This window comes from Thalassophryne amazonica, chromosome 10 (assembly GCF_902500255.1).
Source record: "Thalassophryne amazonica chromosome 10, fThaAma1.1, whole genome shotgun sequence".
In the NCBI taxonomy this organism is placed as follows: Eukaryota; Metazoa; Chordata; class Actinopteri; order Batrachoidiformes; family Batrachoididae; genus Thalassophryne; species Thalassophryne amazonica.
In genome coordinates, this window is record NC_047112.1 from 8,026,709 (window position 1) to 8,050,454 (window position 23,746).

Consider the following 23,746-nt stretch of genomic DNA (forward strand, 5'->3'; position numbering starts at 1 on the left):
GACTCCGTGGTATAACTCACAAACTCGCAGCTTAAAGCAGATAACCCGTAAGTTGGAGAGGAAATGGCATCTCACTAATTTAGAAGATCTTCACTTAGCCTGGAAAAAGAGTCTGTTGCTCTATAAAAAAGCCCTCCGTAAAGCTAGGACATCTTACTACTCATCACTAATTGAAGAAAATAAGAACAACCCCAGGTTTCTTTTCAGTACTGTAGCCAGGCTGACAAAGAGTCAGAGCTCTATTGAGCCGAGTATTCCTTTAACTTTAACTAGTAATGACTTCATGACTTTTTTTGCTAATAAAATTTTAACTATTAGAGAAAAAATTACTCATAACCATCCCAAAGACGTATCGTTATTTTTGGCTGCTTTCAGTGATGCCGGTATTTGGTTAGACTCTTTCTCTCAGATTGTTCTGTCTGAGTTATTTTCATTAGTTACTTCATCCAAACCATCAACATGTTTATTAGACCCCATTCCTACCAGGCTGCTCAAGGAAGCCCTACCATTATTTAATGCTTCGATCTTAAATATGATCAATCTATCTTTATTAGTTGGCTATGTACCACAGGCTTTTAAGGTGGCAGTAATTAAACCATTACTTAAAAAGCCATCACTTGACCCAGCTATCTTAGCTAATTATAGGCCAATCTCCAACCTTCCTTTTCTCTCAAAAATTCTTGAAAGGGTAGTTGTAAAACAGCTAACTGATCATCTGCAGAGGAATGGTCTATTTGAAGAGTTTCAGTCAGGTTTTAGAATTCATCATAGTACAGAAACAGCATTAGTGAAGGTTACAAATGATCTTCTTATGGCCTCAGACAGTGGTCTCATCTCTGTGCTTGTTCTGTTAGACCTCAGTGCTGCTTTTGATACTGTTGACCATAAAATGTTATTACAGAGATTAGAGCATGCCATAGGTATTAAAGGCACTGCGCTGCGGTGGTTTGAATCATATTTATGTAATAGATTACAGTTTGTTCATGTAAATGGGGAATCTTCTTCACAGACTAAGGTTAATTATGGAGTTCCACAAGGTTCTGTGCTAGGACCAATTTTATTCACTTTATACATGCTTCCCTTAGGCAGTATTATTAGACGCCATTGCTTAAATTTTCATTGTTATGCAGATGATACCCAGCTTTATCTATCCATGAAGCCAGAGGACACACACCAATTAGCTAAACTGCAGGATTGTCTTACAGACATAAAGACATGGATGACCTCTAATTTCCTGCTTTTAAACTCAGATAAAACTGAAGTTATTGTACTTGGCCCCACAAATCTTAGGAACATGGTGTCTAACCAGATCCTTACTCTGGATGGCATTACCCTGACCTCTAGTAATACTGTGAGAAATCTTGGAGTCATTTTTGATCAGGATATGTCATTCAAAGCGCATATTAAACAAATATGTAGGACTGCTTTTTTGCATTTACGCAATATCTCTAAAATTAGAAAGGTCTTGTCTCAGAGTGATGCTGAAAAACTAATTCATGCATTTATTTCCTCTAGGCTGGACTATTGTAATTCATTATTATCAGGTTGTCCTAAAAGTTCCCTGAAAAGCCTTCAGTTAATTCAAAATGCTGCAGCTAGAGTACTAACGGGGACTAGAAGGAGAGAGCATATCTCACCCATATTGGCCTCTCTTCATTGGCTTCCTGTTAATTCTAGAACAGAATTTAAAATTCTTCTTCTTACTTATAAGGTTTTGAATAATCAGGTCCCATCTTATCTTAGGGACCTCATAGTACCATATCACCCCGATAGAGCGCTTCGCTCTCAGACTGCAGGCTTACTTGTAGTTCCTAGGGTTTTTAAGAGTAGAATGGGAGGCAGAGCCTTCAGCTTTCAGGCTCCTCTCCTGTGGAACCAGCTCCCAATTCAGATCAGGGAGACAGACACCCTCTCTACTTTTAAGATTAGGCTTAAAACTTTCCTTTTTGCTAAAGCTTATAGTTAGGGCTGGATCAGGTGACCCTGAACCATCCCTTAGTTATGCTGCTATAGACTTAGTGTTGTGAAAGTGACGTGACACGGACCCACAACAGGGGGCATTAATGAACGGACAATGGATAAGCCAAAAAGTAACAATTTAATGTTGTGAATCGCACAACAACGTACAGACAATAACAATATGGTGGACTGTCAATCATACACCAGGTGACGTGTGGGCAGGCTCGACGATAGAAGACGCCTGGAGAGAGAAGAGCTGGATCCCCACACAGCTTCCACCACCAACGGAGCTGAAGAACACCGGAGCCGCCAAGCCCTGCGCCCCAGGTGGCTGCTGTCTTCAGCAGTCAGACCCGGTACTGCTGGCAGAGAACAGAACAGTCCAGATGAGTGGGAGTTTGCACACTCAGTAATCACACAGTCTGTATTAAGTAAAGGAGGGAAAACCTCCACCTCCAATCACACACACTCGTGCAGCTCCTGGTCAACCACTTATCTGAGTTGGGGTGTGAGGCGAAGCCGTCGCTGTCACACCAAACGCCAATCCTCCAGATAAGGCAACACTCCAGGAAAACGGCTGCAAATAGAAGTTCAGGTTAAACACACACAGTGTCAGGCAGCAGAGAAATTACCTGAATGGTAGTTGATTTCTCGGCGAGGAGGTGGAGTTGCAGTCTGGTCTTTGTAGTGGTGGTGATGGGTGACAGCTTGTGTTGATTGATGACAGCTGTCACCTCCAGCAAAGCTGACGCCCTCTCGTGCTTGAAGCCCGCACTTCAAGCAGGGCGCCATCTTGTGGTGGTGGGCCAGCAGTACCTCCTCTTCAGCGGCCCACACAGCTAGCTTATAGTTAGGGCTGGATCAGGTGACCCTGAACCATCCCTTAGTTATGCTGCTATAGACTTAGACTGCTGGGGGGTTCCCATGATGCACTGAGTGTTTCTTTCTCTTTTTGCTCTGTATGCACCACTCTGCATTTAATCATTAGTGATCGATCTCTGCTCCCCTCCACAGCATGTCTTTTTCCTGGTTCTCTCCCTCAGCCCCAACCAGTCCCAGCAGAAGACTGCCCCTCCCTGAGCCTGGTTCTGCTGGAGGTTTCTTCCTGTTAAAAGGGAGTTTTTCCTTCCCACTGTTGCCAAGTGCTTGCTCACAGGGGGTCGTTTTGACCGTTGGGGTTTTTACGTAATTATTGTATGGCCTTGCCTTACAATATAAAGCGCCTTGGGGCAACTGTTGGTTGTGATTTGGCGCTATATAAATAAAATTGATGATTGATGACATCAACTCCTTTCAGCTAGAAGTAAAAGAAATAACAAACACATTTCTTGTCTTTTTTTTTTACCTCTGGCTTTCTCTATTTTATTCTTGTGCTGTGTTTATTTTTTTCTCATGCTTTTATTCTGATGTCTCCTCTGTGTTTATTCTCTGCAGCTTTAGTTCCTATTCAATGGTTTCTGTGTTTATGTCTTTTTGTTGACTTATGTGTAATTCCCTAGGCTTTTTAGATGTTCATAATTCGTCACTTGCGCACCAGATTGTCTAACTTCCTGTCAGCATTCTCTTGTGTTTCTTCCCCCTGTTTGCCTTAGTGTTACCAACTCATGCTGCCCTTTTGTATTTCTTGAGATTAGCCTGCCACTTCCTGGTTTGTTCACCTGGTAGGTTTGTTCGTTGTCTATCTGCCCTCAGCTTGTCTCTTTCAATAATCGGCTGCTTCCCTCAAGGACAAGGTTGCATGACAGACCGTTTTTCCTGTACCAGTCTTTCGCTTCATTAACCAATTCATTGTCTCACCTGTTGCTACCTGGAAAATATTGTGCTGCAGGCTTTTCTTGGTATGAAAATGAGACGTCCTGCTGTAGGGGCACCTGGATTTTTGACCCATTTAAAGCCTTACTTGGGCATCCAAACAAACACTCGAAAAAAGTCAGGAATACTTCATTCAAATGATCCAAAAAAAAAATCCAGATTTCAAGAAAAATCCTGAAAATTCTCATGGCTGCTTTTGTGTTCTCTCACATTGCTAGCTGAACCTATGTTCAATAAACCATCTTTTTTCCCCCATGCTCTGTTATTATTCTCTGCCTTGGGGTCTTCTGACAAGCCATTGTATGTAGCCTGAAGCACACACCTGGAATCAAACCCAGATCTGTATATTTGTAGTCCAGCTCCTATCCCACAAAGCAACTTGCTTTCATCTGCATAGTGTTGTGGAAAATAGGCTCACAACTAGGGGAATGCCTGTTGGGGTGAAATACGGAGGGGACCTTGTGTGCCTCATGGTCACTAGAGTAACTATGAAGGTGCATCAGAAACCCTGAACATGTGATGGTTAATGGGGTTCTAGTGAAACAAAGAGTTTTCAAAAGTGGATCAGGTGGAGAAGGTGATGACTTGTAACCCAGTGGCTGTGAACGCGGATGAAGGCTGCAGCAGGTCCTCGGAGTCAGACTGTCTGAGATTTCCCAGCCAATTGACCAGGCTAAGGATTTGTCAAGGGCCATGTGAATGTTGGCGTGCCACGACATTCCCACGTTAAACAAACCCACACACAAGTGGAGTTGGGTAAGGAAGGACATCCGGCATAAAACCTCTGCCAAATTCTAAAGTGGATCTATACTGGATTTGCTGTTATGATGCCGACCAAGTGGGGTCGGCTAAAAGTGAAAAACTTGCAGAATCACAATAAGAATAGAAACAACACCAAATTGACACAATATTGTAGACTTGGGAGACGGGTGTATCATTGCTGCTATAGTCATTTCCCAATAGGCCAAACAAAGACTAGGAACCTCGTACCCGGTCATGGCTGAATCTCGGTTTCATCCATGAGCTGTTATATTCACCCACGAGTGGCTGCGACGACAGCGGAGTTTCATTTCATGGCACTTTTGAACTATTTCCAGTGTGTTTTGTTTGTTTTTGCTTATTCCTGTTACTTTAATTCCTTTTAAAACAAATGACAACAATAACAGCGGTTTGGTTTAGTTTAGTTTCTGTACTTGTAAAAACTCAAACAAGCTCTTTTTTACCATTATTGCGCTCATCTAATTTGCCTAATCTTCACGGTTCTTCACAAAAACCCAAATATGGTCGCTCTAAAAGGATCTTTGAGCAGCTAAAAGTTTTTGGTGGGAAAATTCCAAATCAAGCGACAATCGACATTTTCAGCAGAAATCGTCTGCTGTATTTCATCATGAAATGATTTTGTTGTTGCCAGTGTAACATCTTGTGTGGGTTGTGTGTCGTTATGCCCTGTTTTCTTTCCCTCAGGCTCTCGCCCCTCCACCCCCTCACTCGTCCCCTCCTTCCTATCTCCCTGCCCTCCCCCTCTGCTCCCTTCTTTTCACAGTATTGTCACCCTAGACGGTTCACACGGTCTCCTCTTCGCCATGTTTCCGGTCATAAATCTCTGCAACACACCGTGAAGGCACATCCCCTTTGGATGGATTTAACCTGGCCAGCCTGCAAAACCGGTGACAAAACCTGGCACACCGCTGCGCGCGCACACACGCACACAAACACAAAGACACACACACACGCACTTTCCTGGAAGATAGTTGCTGATCAGCTCCAGGAAAGAAAAAGGAAGAGCATGATTTTAATTAAGGCACCGACTCTGGGACTGGGAAAGGATCAGGAACTAATCGGAGAGGAAGATTTTACTAAAAGTGTCTCTGAGTCATAGTGCCAGTATTTTTTTTTTCGTGACTCATGCATTTTCTCAGAAAGCGTTCTGGTTCTGCAGAATTACCCCATTAAGGCTTTCCAGCTCAGGAACTTGGGCGATGTTAGACTGTAAGAACTTTAAGTTGAGAAAACTTAACTTACTGTCTCTCAACTCAAAGCAGGAACTCAACATTAGAGAACTAATCTGGACCAGGTTGTGTACACCATCAAGTCAGCTCTGGAAACAGCCTTGGTTTCTGGATAGCAACCACCCAGGCAGGTAACCAACCTATCTGTAACTTTCAAAAGTATCCAAAAGTAAGTCTGGGGGACGTTCAGGGTTGTTGCTTGGAGACAACAGCAACTCATCGTGGGTCCAAGACATTTGCTGCTTTGCTGTTGGCTAGGTTGGGCGTTGTGACCATTGGAACTGACAAGTGCCTGGATGCTTGGTTCCATCAGCTCTGTTTGGTATGTCAGACATTTCTATGTTGTACTTTATTTACAGTATGGTCAGAGCAGATGGTCACCTCTCTGAGTCTGGTCCACTTGAGGTTTCTCCCTAGAATAAAAAAAAAATGCCACTGTCACCAATGTGCTTTCTCTGGAGCTGGTAAGGTTAGATGAAGCCCCTTGGGGTGACTTTTGTTTTGGTGCTATATAAATGAAGTAAATTGAATTGAATCTATTTTCCAGGTGCAGCCAGGTGAAACATGGACATGTCCTTGGTCATCTCCAGCTTTGGGATTTTCGACACTGAGGTACCTACATGCTCGATCATGCCTAGAGAAACGAACAACATGGAGAAAATGCTGCAGGTCATGTTCCTTTAAAACGCAGGTGATACTCCCCTTCTGAGTGTCTCAAAGTACCATATTTTCCAAAGTATAAGTCAAGGCTTTTTTGCTCATTTGGAAAGCCCCGTGGCTTATACTGTTTTATGTCCCAGGGAATAATTGTTCATTTGAGACAGCCACTCCAGTTGTACCCAAGATTTCTCCAAAGAGATCTCATACTAAAGCCCTCTGAAGCCACTGGTTAGAATCTAAATCTCACAGCCATACAGGGAGCTCCAGACCACTAAAGACTTGGACTTTCATTCTCCTGCAAAGGTATCAACATAAGGAAACACCTCTGTCCATCAACCTCATGAATCCACAAGGTCTTCCCAGGCAGCCCTCTATCTCAAAGGCTACACCATCCATTGTACGTTATTCCTGCAGAACACCATGAGGCACTCCAACTCCTGCTGATGATGGTTGGAAGCCAGTTAATAGGAAACCTCACAGCAAACAAGGGCAGACAGAATTCTGTAAAAGCTAAACAACCATTATGATGAGTTCAGGCTAAATTTCTGCTTTTATGAGGGATTGTTCATGGAAACATTTTAGGCTGAGAATCAACAAAATATTTGTCTGTGACCTGCACTTGCTCTCCAGCCAAAGCAGAGGACAGGAAATTAGTGTGGCCAGACAGATGAGAACTTGAATTTTGACTGGATTCTCACTGTTGGCTCCCTCTTCATGTGAGGGCGGAGTTTGAATGTCTGTTAAAGACCTTCAAGATACTGAATGGTAGTGGGCAAGGAGCTGAGTTGGTTCTACCATGATACAATATACCTTATTGTCCTCATATGGAAATTGATGTTGGACTCAGATCCTGCACACATATACCACCTGGGGTCAATGGACGCGCTGGCGCGTCCAAATACATTTTTTGATATGTTTACGTGACTATCTCTGCGAGAGATTGTCATAGCTATTTCATTCAACCACACTCTAAAACTACAACTTCTTAGTTCTACTTGCCATCTTCTCTCGAGACAATCCCTCACTCACAGCCAATCCTAGAAGCAGGAGAATATTACATGCTTTTTATTTATTTTTTTAATTTGCAAAAATAAAGAAAACAAAAAAAACAACAACTTTTTTTCATGTCATTATGGGGTGTTGTTTCTTTTCAGCACTGTAGCCAGGCTGACAAAGAGTCAGAGCTCTATTGAGCTGAGTATTCCATTAACTTTAACTAGTAATGACTTCATGACTTTCTTTGCTAACAAAATTTTAACTATTAGAGAAAAAATTACTCATAACCATCCCAAAGACGTATCGTTATCTTTGGCTGCTTTCAGTGATGCCGGTATTTGGTTAGACTCTTTCTCTCCAATTGTTCTGTCTGAGTTATTCTCATTAGTTACTTCATCCAAACCATCAACATGTTTATTAGACCCCATTCCTACCAGGCTGCTCAAGGAAGCCCTACCATTATTTAATGCTTCGATCTTAAATATGATCAATCTATCTTTGTTAGTTGGCTATGTACCACAGGCTTTTAAGGTGGCAGTAATTAAACCATTACTTAAAAAGCCATCACTTGACCCAACTATCTTAGCTAATTATAGGCCAATCTCCAACCTTCCTTTTCTCTCAAAAATTCTTGAAAGGGTAGTTGTAAAACAGCTAACTGATCATCTGCAGAGGAATGGTCTATTTGAAGAGTTTCAGTCAGGTTTTAGAATTCATCATAGTACAGAAACAGCATTAGTGAAGGTTACAAATGATCTTCTTATGGCCTCGGACAGTGGACTCATCTCTGTGCTTGTTCTGTTAGACCTCAGTGCTGCTTTTGATACTGTTGACCATAAAATTTTATTACAGAGATTAGAGCATGCCATAGGTATTAAAGGCACTGCGCTGCGGTGGTTTGAATCATATTTGTCTAATAGATTACAATTTGTTCATGTAAATGGGGAATCTTCTTCACAGACTAAAGTTAATTATGGAGTTCCACAAGGTTCTGTGCTAGGACCAATTTTATTCACTTTATACATGCTTCCCTTAGGCAGTATTATTAGACGGTATTGCTTAAATTTTCATTGTTACGCAGATGATACCCAGCTTTATCTATCCATGAAGCCAGAGGACACACACCAATTAGCTAAACTGCAGGATTGTCTTACAGACATAAAGACATGGATGACCTCTAATTTCCTGCTTTTAAACTCAGATAAAACTGAAGTTATTGTACTTGGCCCCACAAATCTTAGAAACATGGTGTCTAACCAGATCCTTACTCTGGATGGCATTACCCTGACCTCTAGTAATACTGTGAGAAATCTTGGAGTCATTTTTGATCAGGATATGTCATTCAAAGCGCATATTAAACAAATATGTAGGACTGCTTTTTTGCATTTACGCAATATCTCTAAAATCAGAAAGGTCTTGTCTCAGAGTGATGCTGAAAAACTAATTCATGCATTTATTTCCTCTAGGCTGGACTATTGTAATTCATTATTATCAGGTTGTCCTAAAAGTTCCCTAAAAAGCCTTCAGTTAATTCAAAATGCTGCAGCTAGAGTACTGACGGGGACTAGAAGGAGAGAGCATATCTCACCCATATTGGCCTCTCTTCATTGGCTTCCTGTTAATTCTAGAATAGAATTTAAAATTCTTCTTCTTACTTATAAGGTTTTGAATAATCAGGTCCCATCTTATCTTAGGGACCTCGTAGTACCATATCACCCCAATAGAGCGCTTCGCTCTCAGACTGCAGGCTTACTTGTAGTTCCTAGGGTTTGTAAGAGTAGAATGGGAGGCAGAGCCTTCAGCTTTCAGGCTCCTCTCCTGTGGAACCAGCTCCCAATTCAGATCAGGGAGACAGACACCCTCTCTACTTTTAAGATTAGGCTTAAAACTTTCCTTTTTGCTAAAGCTTATAGTTAGGGCTGGATCAGGTGACCCTGAACCATCCCTTAGTTATGCTGCTATAGACGTAGACTGCTGGGGGGTTCCCATGATGCACTGTTTCTTTCTCTTTTTGCTCTGTATGCACCACTCTGCATTTAATCATTAGTGATCGATCTCTGCTCCCCTCCACAGCATGTCTTTTTCCTGGTTCTCTCCCTCAGCCCCAACCAGTCCCAGCAGAAGACTGCCCCTCCCTGAGCCTGGTTCTGCTGGAGGTTTCTTCCTGTTAAAAGGGAGTTTTTCCTTCCCACTGTAGCCAAGTGCTTGCTCACAGGGGGTCGTTTTGACCGTTGGGGTTTTACATAATTATTGTATGGCCTTGCCTTACAATATAAAGCGCCTTGGAGCAACTGTTTGTTGTGATTTGGCGCTATATAAAAAAATTGATTGATTGATTGATTGATTGATTGTTGTGAGCAGAATGTTGAGGGGAAAAATTGATTTACTCCATTTTGGAATAAGGCTGTAACATAACAAAATGTGTAAAAGTGAAGCGCTGTGAATACTTTCTGGATGCACTGCATACGTTTCACATTCAGAATGCTGAGATTGTTCTGAACATTTTCATCTGCAACGCATGGACATTATATTTTATGCAAGTACCTTCAAAGGGGAATTTTTCAATGTATGTTAAAATCAAGAAAACACCCTTAAAGCCCAAAGGGAGCATATCAGTGAAACACTGGAGCAAATCAACATATTGCATATTACACTTTCTGCATGTCACCCGTACTGCACATATCATAAGAATACCACAGGCTACTGCACAACTCCTCCAGCCTCAAGCAACATTTTTTTTATTTAATTGCTGTCAGTACAAATGCATGCTTTGGCTTATGATGGGGTACAACAGAGCACAGAGTTTATACTCTGTATCACAGGGAGTGGGCCTGCTGAGGGTTTGTGAGGTTAGGAAGAAAACAGCAGGACTTGAGCTTTTTAAGTTTTTGCACTGACACTGTGGAACAACCTACCAACTAAAAGTAGGAATTTGAGGTAGATTTGACAGGCACCAAGTAGCACAAGTGTCATGGTTAGTTTCCACCTGATGCATTTCTCATTTTTGCACCAACATTCTTTAAATATAAACACCTGAGGTCATTTGTGCACCCACAGCTGGTCTTAAAACGAGGTGCAGCGCTGGTGGAAGCAATCAGGACATCAGTGAATAAAGAGTCTGCAGAGCCGAACACGAAAGGACCTGGTGTTGGCCTGTGGACTAAAACGTGCCCCCAGCAACAGTGAACATGACTGCTTATTTTTAGAAAGCTCTGTTTTAGGTTGATGTAAAACCACCATCAGTCCTCTGAAAGAGGAGGGAGACCAGACGGTTGCTACAATATTTAATCGTGCCCTTTTTCTGGAATGTTTTGATGCATATTTAAAAAATAAATATCAAGTATCACATGTTGAACTCACTTGTAAAAGCTTTAAAGTTTGAACTTTGAACTTTAAAGTAAACAGCACATACTGCTTAAGTGATTAAAAGTGAAATCTTTTTTTGAATGATTATGATGCAAACCATCTGTGCTCTGCATCCTGGGATACATCCATGTCCAAAAGTTCATGTTACCAATCAATCACAAATATTTCGCTGATCAATGCAAATTTTCCCTCCAAGCTGTACTGGTTGTGGAGATACAGCAGAAAATATTTTTTGCACACCATGTTTTTGATGACCTTGACCTTTGGCCAATTTGCTCCAAAAGTTAATCATCTCAAGACACAGGACTGATTACAATAACCTACTTCACTATTTTACCGGCTGGCACGTGAAAAATGTTTCCATTTTCTTCACATGGGACCAATTATCTGCACATTTCTGTATCGGGTCTTCTGGTTGGTACAAAATAAGGCCTTTAATGACATGAATGTCTGAAATGCATCGTTTAAAGCTCTTAAATACTGCAGACAATGAAAATAAGAACTCAACCAACAATTTGCATCACTTTTTACCAAAACTGGAGCAGCCTGAATTTTTCACCACTGTTTCAAAGTAAATTTGACTTTGTCACATCAGAAATACGGCTGACTGCAAATCTTGGCAAAATAAAGCAATAATAATACTGCGCCCCCTACAGTAGGTCATAGGTGACTATGGCCCCGTTCAGACTGGGGTTTGCAATCTGACAAGAGCCATATTTGGCCAAAAATCTTGCTAGGATTTTTTTCTGAATCTGAACGGTGCTATTCAGATTCAAGGCTGAATATTTTCTTTCCAGCCCTCAGAGGTCAGTTGAGCCAGATATGACCGGGATTTGCAGAGTTCTGCATGCAAATGTGGCTGGAATCCAGCTGGCTCTGGGATCACAATGTCAAACTTCGTCTATCATGTCCAGATCCACAGGTACACACACCGCACTCTCGTGTCCAGATCCAGGAAATTCTTAACAAGAGCTTTGGTGAAACTGCAAGGAATACGACTTTAGCTGCACTGACTTTGGATGTGACTTTGGACCCTAACCCTGTCCTCTAATAGAGAAGCAGGATGCAAACTATGCACGTGCGTGCACACACACACACACACACACACACAGAGACACACACACACTTCAACCTTGTTGGAGATCAGACACTGCACCAAAAGACGGCACAAGACGCCCGGAGAGCAGTTCACATCAAAACTGTGAAGCTTTCTGTAAAATAATTACTATTACTTTCTATGAAGTTGTTCCATTTCATTGTGATGTGTTTGCAAATATTTTTCACACTTAATCGGAGTTAGAATGATTCCATATTTGTTACTAATCCTGGGGCTTGGCAGGAATATGGTTCACCTTTTATGTATTTTATGTAATTTCTATTTCTTTTTATACATACACACACACACACACACACACATATATATATATATACTTGTATGTATATATATTGAAGTGGATCTATGGCACAAGTATTTCAGCTTCAGTCTTAATGGCACTAAATTGTCATGTTGAAGAGTTAAGTTTCAGCTGCAATGCATCCTGGGAGTGTGCTGATATGACGAGTGTGTTGTGTGAACACAAAACAGAACATTCATTCAACTAATTGTTTTGAATCACATCAACTCATGTTTGAGTTCCAGAAATGCAAAGTTGCTTTGAAGAGAAAACTTTGCTGCATATAAAACGACGTGTGACTGAACTAACGTCCCGTGTGATGCTTCACATCCTGTGAGTCACCCGCCTGGATGCTCCGCCTCCCTCAGGTTGTGTCCTACCCGACTACGCCAACAAAATTGAGCTTTTTTATTCCTCTCTTCCTCCCTGCTATTCATCTTACAAATGAGTAGGCTATGGGTGGCCTGAGTCTGTAGCATGGCCGAAAAAAAAAAACAAAAACCCAAACCCCTAACCAATACCAGCCTGTTTGTTTTCTTTGCCTCACCAACAGCACCCCACACCCTCAACAAACTACCGCCATCAAACAAGTGCCATGCATACTCTCTCGGCTGTGCCACACACACTCGCAAACCGCATTCTTACATTCCTACCCCCCACATGCTCCTACACCAAACACACCTGACCAACTTCATTTCCTGAGCGGTATGAGTCACGCGGCTGCGGTACATTTACCGGAGTAATACGTGCTTATTAGCCATTCTGATAATACCGTGTTGTTGTGGCTGTCAAGGCAACCCTGGGCTGCAGAAAGGGGATTGTGCCTGTGTGGTTGTGTGGGATGAGTCGTGAGGATTCTTTGGAAGTGTTGAGGCATGCGGTGAGTCTAATTGTATGTCCGCAGGTGTGTGTTTGTGTGCGAGCGAGAAGACAGCAGGGAGAGCCCTTCACCTGTTTTTTCTTGTAGAAGCCCTTTCTGTCACAGTTGGGTATGCGGAAGCCTCTCGGGTTGAGCACACTGCTGATTTTGAGGCTGTTCAGGATGCTCTCCATCTCCCGCCGACACGGCCCCTAGCAACACAGCAAACACGCCCGATAACATCAATATTACACATCAACACAATCGCAAAAAGCTGAAAGGCGCCTTCCATTAAACTGTCAGTTCAGTAGAAGTTCATATGAAGAGGTTAAATGAGACCTTCAAAACAAGGTGGGACGTTCTCGTTAAAAAACAAAACAAAACAGACAACCCCTTGTTTGTTATTCTTGCTCTGCAGCAGCGGGTAGCTCAGCGGATGAGGAGCTGCCCTGCCATTATGGAGACCTGGGTTTGAATCTGGCTCATGCTGCCTGTCTGTGTCCTGAAACAAGACACTTAATCTGCAGTGTCTCAAACCACCCACCTGTAAATGGGTGCCTGCACTGGCTGGGGAAGTAACCTGTGTGGGACTGGCGTCCCCTCCAGAGGGTGTCGTAGACTCTCAATCGCTTAACAACCAGAATCTGGAGATAAGCCCCAGTACCAATGGGCCTCGGGGCCTATGCAGGACTTACTTCTTGTCTGTTGTTATTAAGACAGGGAAGGTTCCTGGTTAAAAGTCATTCCTGCCTATTCTGGAGTAAAACTTGTGCAAAATCAGCATGCAGATCCACTTGGGTTTGCTGTGACAACCTCAAGTGAAAACAACGGACTTACTCACTCTGCTGTCTGAGTGTATATTTAATGCCCCTGTCTCAAGATGATTGACAGGTTTCATCAAGACCAGTGGATCAGTTTTTGTAAAACTGACCAACATGTCCATCACAATCATCAACCTGTTCTGGGTTCTGCAACATCTCAGCGTGAGGAGCACGGTGGTGCAGTTGTTAGCAGTCTTGTCTCACAGCAAGAAGATCTGGGGTTTGATTCATTTAAATACAGACCTATTTGTTAAAAAAAAAAACACACACAAGGGGTCAAATTAGGACTACAAAGATATTGTGTGGTGTAGCCCAAAACATACCTTGGGATATAATCCAGACTGGGCATTATAGACCCCAGCCTAGGAGATTTTATAGCCCAAAACTTGCCACAGGGTGTAATCCAGCCTAGGTTATTGGTCTACCATCCAGGACCACAGATGGTTCCATGTGGTGCATGTGGCAATGCATGACACTCTCACGTGCTATCAGACTTGAACTGATATTTTATACCTCGAGGTATATTTTGGGTTATGCCAGACTATACCCGGGTATTGTGAAAGTGGTTCACTGTTTTTAAACAGCTGTATCAATATTTCTGATTTCCATATAAAACAGCAACATGTGATCCTTGACGGAATTGCTGTTTGTCGTGGGGTAACTCACATACTCGTTCTCCCTCTTGTTCTCCAGGGAGAAGTTGTGCATGTCTGTATTAGCTCCTCCTGACACCGATTCCACCTTGTAGCTTTGACTCCTCCTGCTTTGATCTTTCTTGATCAGTTTGTTGTGCGGGGGAGGTCTGGCATCCATCGACCCTCGAACGTGCCCCCCACCTTCCGCAGTGGCCAACCCAGGCAGCACCGTCACCACTGCAGTCATGTTAGCACATTCTTCATCTACCTGATTTCCAACGTTGTTCTCTGTGGGGTTGTAAAATGATTAGATGTCAAAGGAAGGTTGTGTCTCAAACATGCTGTCAAAGTAGTTTTTGTTCCATTTGAGTGTGTTTAATTGGATGATGGTGATGGATCAGATGCCTCAGGAGATGGACTACCAATCTCTAGACCTGAGTCACGCAACCTGTCTGTGCCCTTGGACAGGACATTTCATCTGCATCGTCTCAGTCCATCCAGCTGTAAATGGATACCAGCCTTGGCTCAGGAAGTAACCTGTGACGGACTGGCATCCCATCCATGGAGAAATAAAACTGTTGCTTTAGCTTCTTGCTATATTTGTTAAAATCTTAAAAATATCTTCTGCTGAAGAGTGCAACAAGTTTTTAATGAGTCTCATATTGTGGAGGAGGATCAGAACTTGGCTTCTGGTCAGAAAACAGGAGGTTCTGATTACTGCATATTGTAGCCAATTACCATGTTCACTTATTTTGATGCAAGATTAAAATCCAATAATTCAGGTTTTTGGGTTGCAATTTTTCCCAATGTCACTAATTTTTAAAACATGTTTAAAACTTTCCTGATTGCTCACAGTCTTCTAACATCATATTTATCATTGATTACACCCAGTTTCAATCCCTAATTGGATATGTTTCCTTTTCTTCTTTTTTTTTTTTCTGGCCAAAATTGTCTGCAATGGAGTATCAAAAATCAATAATGTCAGACAGGCTTTTAGGCTCATTTTATGCTTGACTTGATTTAAGATAAGTATATAAGCTAAATTTGATGTAATTTTGTTGGACACTTTGGCTGTGATGTGGTGCAAGGCACTTTGCAGTAGGGCAATGAAGATTCCAACTTTAATTGTTAAGTTGATGGAAACACAATATTTTGTGTGGAATTAAGTAGCAACTCATCACCAACTGAAGGGTGTGCAATAAATACACAATCGGAGCTGTTCAAAGGTTTGCATGCACAGATTTTCAAAATTTTAGAAAAGAAAAAATAAGTCCTATATAGGCAGAGAGGTCCATTGCTGCCTCAAGTTCACACATCTATACACTCTAAAACATTGCAGCTGTGTTTAATTGTGTCCACTTGCTACCTCTCTTTAACATAAAGAGCTCTTACGAGTTTTGGATGTTGAACTCAACTTTACAACTCAACTCAACTTGTAAGAGCTCTTTATGTTAAAGAGAGGTAACATAACTAAACACATCTGCAATGTTTTAGAGTGTAGTCTGAAGCGGATGAGAGTCCATGACTTCCCTAGATGGGACACCAGTCTGGCACAGGTTACATCCCAGTCAAATCCGGTACCCATTTACAGCTGGGTGGACTGCTACTATGCAGGTGAAGCGTTTTGTCCAAGGACACAGACAAGTCAAGCACCTAGGATCAAACCAAGGTCTACAGATTGGTAGTCCAACTCCTATCCTGCTCAGTAATGTTTTAGAGAGTGCATACAGAAATACCAATCAGGAAGAGTGTTTTTTTTGGGGGGACACAAATGGTTGTTGTGAAAGAAATGGGTAATTTTACTTGCGTACACATGAATTTTGTCAAAACAGAAGATCAATCGTGCTGGCTCCCATTGGTCAAGTGGCCACTGTCGGCATCACTTTCAATTTCAATTTCTATTTATTTAATTTATACAGCACCAAATCACAACAAAGCTGCCTCAAAGTATTTCACACAGTAAGGTCTAACCTTACCAACCCCCAGAGCAAGAACACAGGCAACAGTGGTAAGGAAAAACTCTCTCTGATGATTTGAGGAAGAAACCTCAAGCAGACCGGACTCAGAGGGGTGACCCACTGCTTGGGCCATGATACAGACTCACTTGACAATACAAATATGGAGGAAATTTTTTTTATTCTTTCTCTTCAAAGTGGCAGAGGTTGGACAAACTCACCATCAAGTCACTCTCAAGTCATGAATCAGCAAGTTCCAAGTCAAGTCTCAAGTCATAATGACCGCCAATTGTTTGCAAGCTGACTTGAGACTTGACTTGGGACTCGCAGATTGATGACTTGAGAATGATTTGACAGTGACTTCGTCCCACCTCTTCAAAGTGGGGGTCGATATCCATGATGGGTCATCAAACATTCCATCCTCTAATCAGACCTACTGCTGGCACAACTTCTTATTTGCTTTGCAGCTAAACTCTTTTGGAGAATAAAATCACACAGGATGCATCAGTAGCAACACCTTTTCACACGGCACACACAACGGCCCCAGGCAAAGTTTCAATCAAGTTTTTAACAGATATTCCAGCAGTCTGGAATCATTTTGCCTTTGTGGCTCCAACTGAGTTGATGACTCCAAACATTTTTAACTTGCTCTCTGTTCCTGAAGTTGGACACATTCTAGTGCATCCAGCGTTCACCCACACTGAACAGCAATGAAACATCACAGGATCTGATTAAAGCATCATGGCACTGTTCGCCCAACAAGACCTTCGAGAGTCTCCGAGTGATGAATGCTTGCTGCTCCAGCATCTAATCCAGCAGGGATTTCCTGAAAGTCTAAAAGAATCCTGCAAAATATAGTTAGCTCACTGTTTTGTGGCCTGTTTGGAGACATCGCCGAAGCCAAGTAATAAACAGAAACATGACGATTTCATATCCACAAATCAAGAGATAGAGTCATGAAGGCAGGCTGAGGGCAAGCAAGAATTTTTAATGAGGCAGATGAGAAAATATGCTGTGTATGTGTGTGATGGGGACTAAAAGTGGAGTCGGTTAGGGCAGTAAGAGGTAAAGTGGGAGATGAGGGAATAGATGATATTAATAGCAGACGGCGTTGGCAAAGATTCCTGTCAAATTGTTAAAGACAGAGCAGAGCAGCAACCATCTGACCAAGCAGAAAGCAGGAGGGGAACGACGGGGTGGAGGGGGGCTCAAAGTGCTACTCCCTAATATAGGAGAGGACTAAGCAAGTCGCCATGTGCCCATCAGCCAACCACACCACCGCAAGGCCACAGTCGGACAGACGCTCATGCTTCCCTCGACGGCGATAACTGACCCAAGCGCCTCGGAGACTGCCCGAGGAGGCAGAGCGACGATGGAAACACACAAGCAGCATCTGACACACACACACACACACACACACGCACGGTTTTAAACCTTTAACTTGAAGCAGATTTTGCATTTGAGGACTGTGGTGTGGACGGGCATGTAAGGGTGTAGCTCATGTGGGCAAACAGGCTGCTCGCCCACTCTTTCTCCGCAACCACCCGACCAATTAGTGATGTGTTGGGGATCCACGGTCTCCCCAGAACTTCAAGGAACAACGTCAAGTTGAAAACAAATGTGGATAACACAGTCAAGAGACGGGTCTCATCCCGAGGCGGCAAAGACGATAACCAAGAAAACCTACGGAGCTCTACATTCCTGCAAGCACATTTTTATTTATTTATTGACAGTTAAAAGTTTTATAAAACCTCACGAGGAAGTCTGGGCCATTTTGGATAAACACGTTACGCAGTTTGTTTGTATAATGGCACATGGATAAAAGGCACAAACTGTGGTGAGGACAGCTTGTTAATGTCTGGGAGGAGAGAACTTTCTGTAGCTGAGGCCTGATGGCGGTGAAAACCACTTGGCTGAACTTGCACTGTGTGACCACCAGGGGCTCTAGGGTTAATTCCCCACTAGGATTTTTTTCCATCTCCAGCACACTGCAGATATAATAAAAAGTAAGGAAGCAGCACTGTTTGTCATGTCTGTTCTTTATTGATGCCTCAAAGGCTGGAAAAGTGCTTTCAGAAGGATCACTTCTTCCCACAGTGGCAGAAAGTCATGTCTTCCATCAGAGGACGTTAGCAGGGAGACAAGAGGTAAAGGGTTTGGATTAAATAGTGGAAGAATCGGTTAATGAGGCTGGCATGTTCATGCGGTGTGCTTTTGTCACTCTGTGCTCCACCCACACCTGCACGCTAAAAGCAAGATGGTTGAAATGTGTATCCAATCAAGTTGTTGTTCAAAACAGCCAATCCAGATTGTTAACAGTGGACTCAATGTGCATATTTTTCAATTTTGAGACTCAAAAACATCCTTAATAACTTTGTCCTACTTGAAGTCAAAGATACTGAGAAGGCCACAGAGTGGACATGAGGAGGTCCAGTGGACTTGTCACAGGTGGATCAATGTATCTGTTGAAAACAGCCAGTACTAGACCAGTTAATTATACTGGTAGACAGTTTAACCTATCTGTTTTAGACTGCAGTGGTAAGAATCTGGATTGGTTTGTTTTGAACCAGAAGTTGATTGGACACACTTCTGGTTCATTTCAACCAACTCATTTTTTAGCGTGATGAGCTAAATCAGTGAAGCATTCAATCAATAAGAGATGTCACAAAATAATACCACTGCCACCACCGCCGCTAACTTCTGTAAGGAAGAGCCCAACAGGCATAGATGTACTTCATAAATATGATGTAACAAAAAACCAAACATGTGAGAGAGACAACCAGCCCATCCTCACTTCTCAAAAGTAACCATCTATCTGTTGCATCCAGGTGAAACGTGGGCATGTCTTTGGTCATTTCCAGGCCCTGAGGTCTTCAACACTGAGGCATGTGGGTATTGGATCATAACCAGAAAAACAAGCCACGTGTTCAGATGTTTACGATTGATTTTCCCTCATGATGCAAGAGATGCTCTGTTCATTAGACACAAAACCACTCCAGCTGTACCCAGAATTTAGAATCCAAGTCTCATCACTGTGACCACTAAGACAGGACACATCAGGACCCTAAAGAGCTGGACTTTCATTCTCCTGCAAAGGTATCGGCATCACAGCTCTCAGTCTCAAAGCCCGAGGACCACGAGACATGAATGTCATGTTTCCTGTTGTCATCTTACATCTTCTTTATCTTCTTCTGGATATTCCAGTTTGGGGAATATCCCACAGCAGATCATCTGTCTCCAGCTGACCCTGTCCTCTGGATCTTTCTCTGTCACACCAACCACCTGCATATCCTCCCTCATCACATCCATAAACCTCCTCTTTGGCCTTGCTCGTCTCCTCCTGCCTGGCGGGTCCATCTTCACCATCTTTCTCCCTATATATACCCTGGATCACACTAACTTCTCTTAAATGACTTTAACCCAGAGATTCTCAACCCTGGTCTTCAGGGACTCCCTAACCTGAGCATTTTTTATCTCTTCCTGCTCTGCCAAAAGCTGATCAGGTCATTCATTCAGTCATGAGTGAATTAATTAGCAGTGGGAACTGCCGCCAGAGCAAACCGGAAAATACTCTTAAACATGTTTTAATCTAATAAAATCAAAGAGAAACTGGTTCAGACTGCTTTTATACTTCTGTTATCTGGTACATATCCAGATATTATCTGTTACTGAACTGAACCTAAGTAGCTTTAAAACAAATGTAAGTTAGCTTAACCTGAATTTAACAGGTTACAGTGGATGGATTGTAGAACTGACTATGAGAGGGTCTAAGTGGCCTTAGGTCACTGCTGCAGTGCTCAGGACCATATTGCTGGATAGTTCATAGTTCTTACAGGCAGGAACTGGAGACATGTCAATCACAAAGGAAGAGTGAATCACAACCTTTTTTTTCTTGCCCAACTCTGGGTACAGTTCTCCGCTGGGTGACCTTGTGACCTAAATAGTGAGGTCATCTGGTACCTTGTGAGTGCTTTGGAGTTTGTTGTAGGTTGTGCCAGCTCATGCAATACAGTCTCCAGAAACCAGCATATGATTTTGCACTCACTGAGCCTGTGACCTAATTAATATGCAAATCAAGTTACTGCTGCTCTGATGAATTCTCCCAACCCATCCCAAGGACCACCACTGGTGGAACCCATGCAACTTCTTTTGTTAGTTTGGTCCCAAAGGCCTTGGAGATATTCTTGGATGTATGGACAGGCTGGACTATGTCCCTGACAGTACTTTGTTCAGGTGGATGGGGAATAAGAGGTTTGTCTCCTACCTTGGCTATTGTTTAAGGTTTAGAGAGAGAGAGATGTCTTGAGTGTCTGCCTCTGGGACCACTGGTGTGTGACAATGGGACTGCTGAGTGCTGACACACCACACAATCCTGTGGCCAATCCAAATAACCAGGAGGAAGAAAACACAGAGTGGGACTCCGAGAAGCCTGACGTCAAGCAGAGTCTAAACACACAACAGTGCGTCAACAGACACAAGTGCCATGTGTGCTGTTTGTGTGAGCAGTGTCCATTCACACAAGACACCAAGCACACACATCATGTCGCTAACAACAGAATAGAATTATTTTTGTCCACCAGTTGTCTTTTTGGATTTGTGGATCAGTGATTACATGGAAGGCTTGAGGACTATCAGATTCCATAATTGGAATACGTAAGAGTAACTGTACTCTATTACAGTTACAGAGGGGAAAACACAACATAACATATTAAACATAACTGTAGATTAATGACAACATATACACCGACTAGTTAAATGAACTTGTAGAGTTATTCATTGTAGAATTACATGAAGATGAATGGAACTCAGTGCACTGAGAGTGCACTGTAAAGTATCTTTGAATATTCCAAATCTATTATTAATAGAAAACAAATTGCTCTGTTTATGTCACCAAGACTGAGCATGTGAAAGCTGGTGAGGAGATAATTGTGGACATTTTAATTGAGATATTACAGCAGAACCTCAAATAAACACATGAGATTAATTACAGATTTAAAAATAATAGTAATTTTTATCAGAAAAAAATATTGAAGTTTTCCTCTATCAAATCCCCTCTTCTGCTTCACAGCATTTGTTTGGATCTCCATTTCAGACCAGAAAAGTAGGAGTGCATATTTTCATACTGTGTGTACAAAAATCCACGAGGATTACTAGAAGGAAAATAAGGACAAGGACACGGTCTGATATACTGACACTATGTATGTGTGGTATTCTTAGCTACTGGTTTTGCATTGTGTGTGTGTGTGTGTGTGTGTGTGTGTGTGTGTGTGTGTGTGTGTGTGTGTGTGTGTGTGTGTGTGTGTGTGTGTGTGTGTGTGTGTGTGTGTGTGTGCACGATGATTACGCGCTGGCTGCGTCTATGGAAAAAGTGGCCAATTGGCTATTACGCAACCATTAATTGTGCGTAAACCTCCAAAACCATTCCTGGTGTCATTCGGTCAAACCTTTAGAGCTCAGTGCCAAACCACACTCCTAAAAATGGCCAACAAACTCACGCAGAGAACTTTTACGCACGCGTCTCTGTTCCATAACAACAACAAGTTGAGCATCTTAATCAGTTCAGCGCACTTAATTGGTGTTTCCACGGTCGTGGATCTGCCCAAACTTGAGCAGCACGTGGCTCAGGGAGGAATGCGCAAAGAACAAGGTATGTGCCAAAGCGCAAACGCTGCCTACCTTGTTTTTGCGCAGGTATAAGAATGCTGTTGAGTTTTTTGGACGCGGCACTGGCGCACACTCCCCGTCCCTCCAGCAGAGCTTGCAGGGGTCTGATCTCTCCCGGCTGGTGCTGGCACGTCAAGCCGGAGCCGCAGCGCGCCGTGTACACCCCGCACGCCTGCCCCTCGGTGAGGGCGCATGTCATGCAGCAGCCGCAGCCGGGCTCCCGCACCCTCTCCGCGCACTCCTTTGGCAGCGGCTTGCACTGCAGCAGCGACCCGGCGTCGCACGGCTCACACCGGACCACCGGCCCCACGGTGCCGGCCAGCCGGGCGAACGCAGCCAGCACAGCGGCGAGGCAAAGCACACACAGAGCGGGCATTGTGCGATTAAAATGGTCACAAAGGCACCGAGTTGTCGTGTAGGCTTAAGGGGACTCTCTGTGACACAGCGAGCCGGCCACCCTTCTCCATCTGTATTTGTTTTACGCAAACTTCTCGTTTTATACAGGCAGAAAAAAGAGCCAACAAGTCACACCTCCTCCGTATGAATAATGTAATCGCAGAGCCCCGATATGAGGGACACCCAGAGCGGGTCAGAGCCCATCAACTCCGACCGATCATTTCACGGGTGATTTTTGTTTTTTTCCACGCGTAAATCTGACCTGCGATGTCACAGAACTGGCTTTATATATAATAATAATAATAATAATAAGAAGAAGAAGAAGAAGAAGAAGAATAAAAAAACTACTGCAAAACTATCTGAACTTGCAAGAAGCAGCAAATTCAGACCTAAAAATATATTCACATTACAACAAGAGCTCTTTGTGACATCATAAGGTAAATATCAAATTTGCATTTCTTTGTCAGTGACCCACAGTGAGGTTTTCTCCTAATGCAACACCAAACCTTTTGAGTTGAAAACTCCCATAAACATAAGAAACAAGAGGACGAGTCACATAACCTCCAGTTTCCCCTGTTAGCTTTAGCTGAGCTAAAATATTTAAATTAAAGAGTTCAGCCAAACATAAAGGCTACTGTGGATAAGTCATCAAATTAGACTGGAATCAGTTCAGCATGTCTGTCAACTTGGGAGGAAGTTCAGGCTCCAGAAATCACATCAAGCTGCATTTATTTATTTATTTATTTATTTATTTTCAGAATTTCATGCTGGTGATGGGAAGAAATGTTTGAAAAGTCCTTCACCATATAGTCCATGGGCCAAGTAGGTTATTGATATGAGTTCAGCCTCAGCGCACCATGATCTATACAAAACATGCATGGTGGCCACCCAGAGTGGCAGCTACAGCCAGGCAGGGGTCAAAATTCAAAAATGCTCCAATCATATTGAAGGGTAGATCACATTTTTCATCATAAAGATTCCAAAAAGATATCGTTTGGAGTTTGTAGGTTTGAATTTTATGGGGTAAAAACTGTCAGAGTCTTCAATGTCCTGCTGCCTTCTCGACATAATGTCCAAACTCAACATCGCCTGTCACCCATATATCCCCAAATAAATGAAAATTAATGAACACTGCACTTTATAAAAGTCCCCATCACTGCTGTGCCTCCTTTAATGTTTATTTATTGCTTTTAGGAGCCATTTTGTGCTCTTATTGTTGT

General features: G+C 42.8%; 1 protein-coding gene across 1 annotated transcript in view; it reads right to left on the bottom strand.

Moving 5' to 3' along the window:
* Nucleotides 1–22,584, bottom strand: part of igfbp3 (insulin-like growth factor binding protein 3) — a 48,454-nt gene extending 25,870 nt beyond the window's left edge. The window contains exons 1-3 of the mRNA XM_034179386.1: nt 22,143–22,584; nt 14,543–14,799; nt 13,148–13,267 (exon numbers count right to left, since the gene is read on the bottom strand). Coding sequence (XP_034035277.1) covers nt 13,148–13,267; nt 14,543–14,799; nt 22,143–22,506 — 741 coding nt within the window. The 5' untranslated portion in view covers nt 22,507–22,584. The remainder of the gene's footprint in view (nt 1–13,147; nt 13,268–14,542; nt 14,800–22,142) is intronic.
* Nucleotides 22,585–23,746: the final 1,162 nt, after the last annotated feature.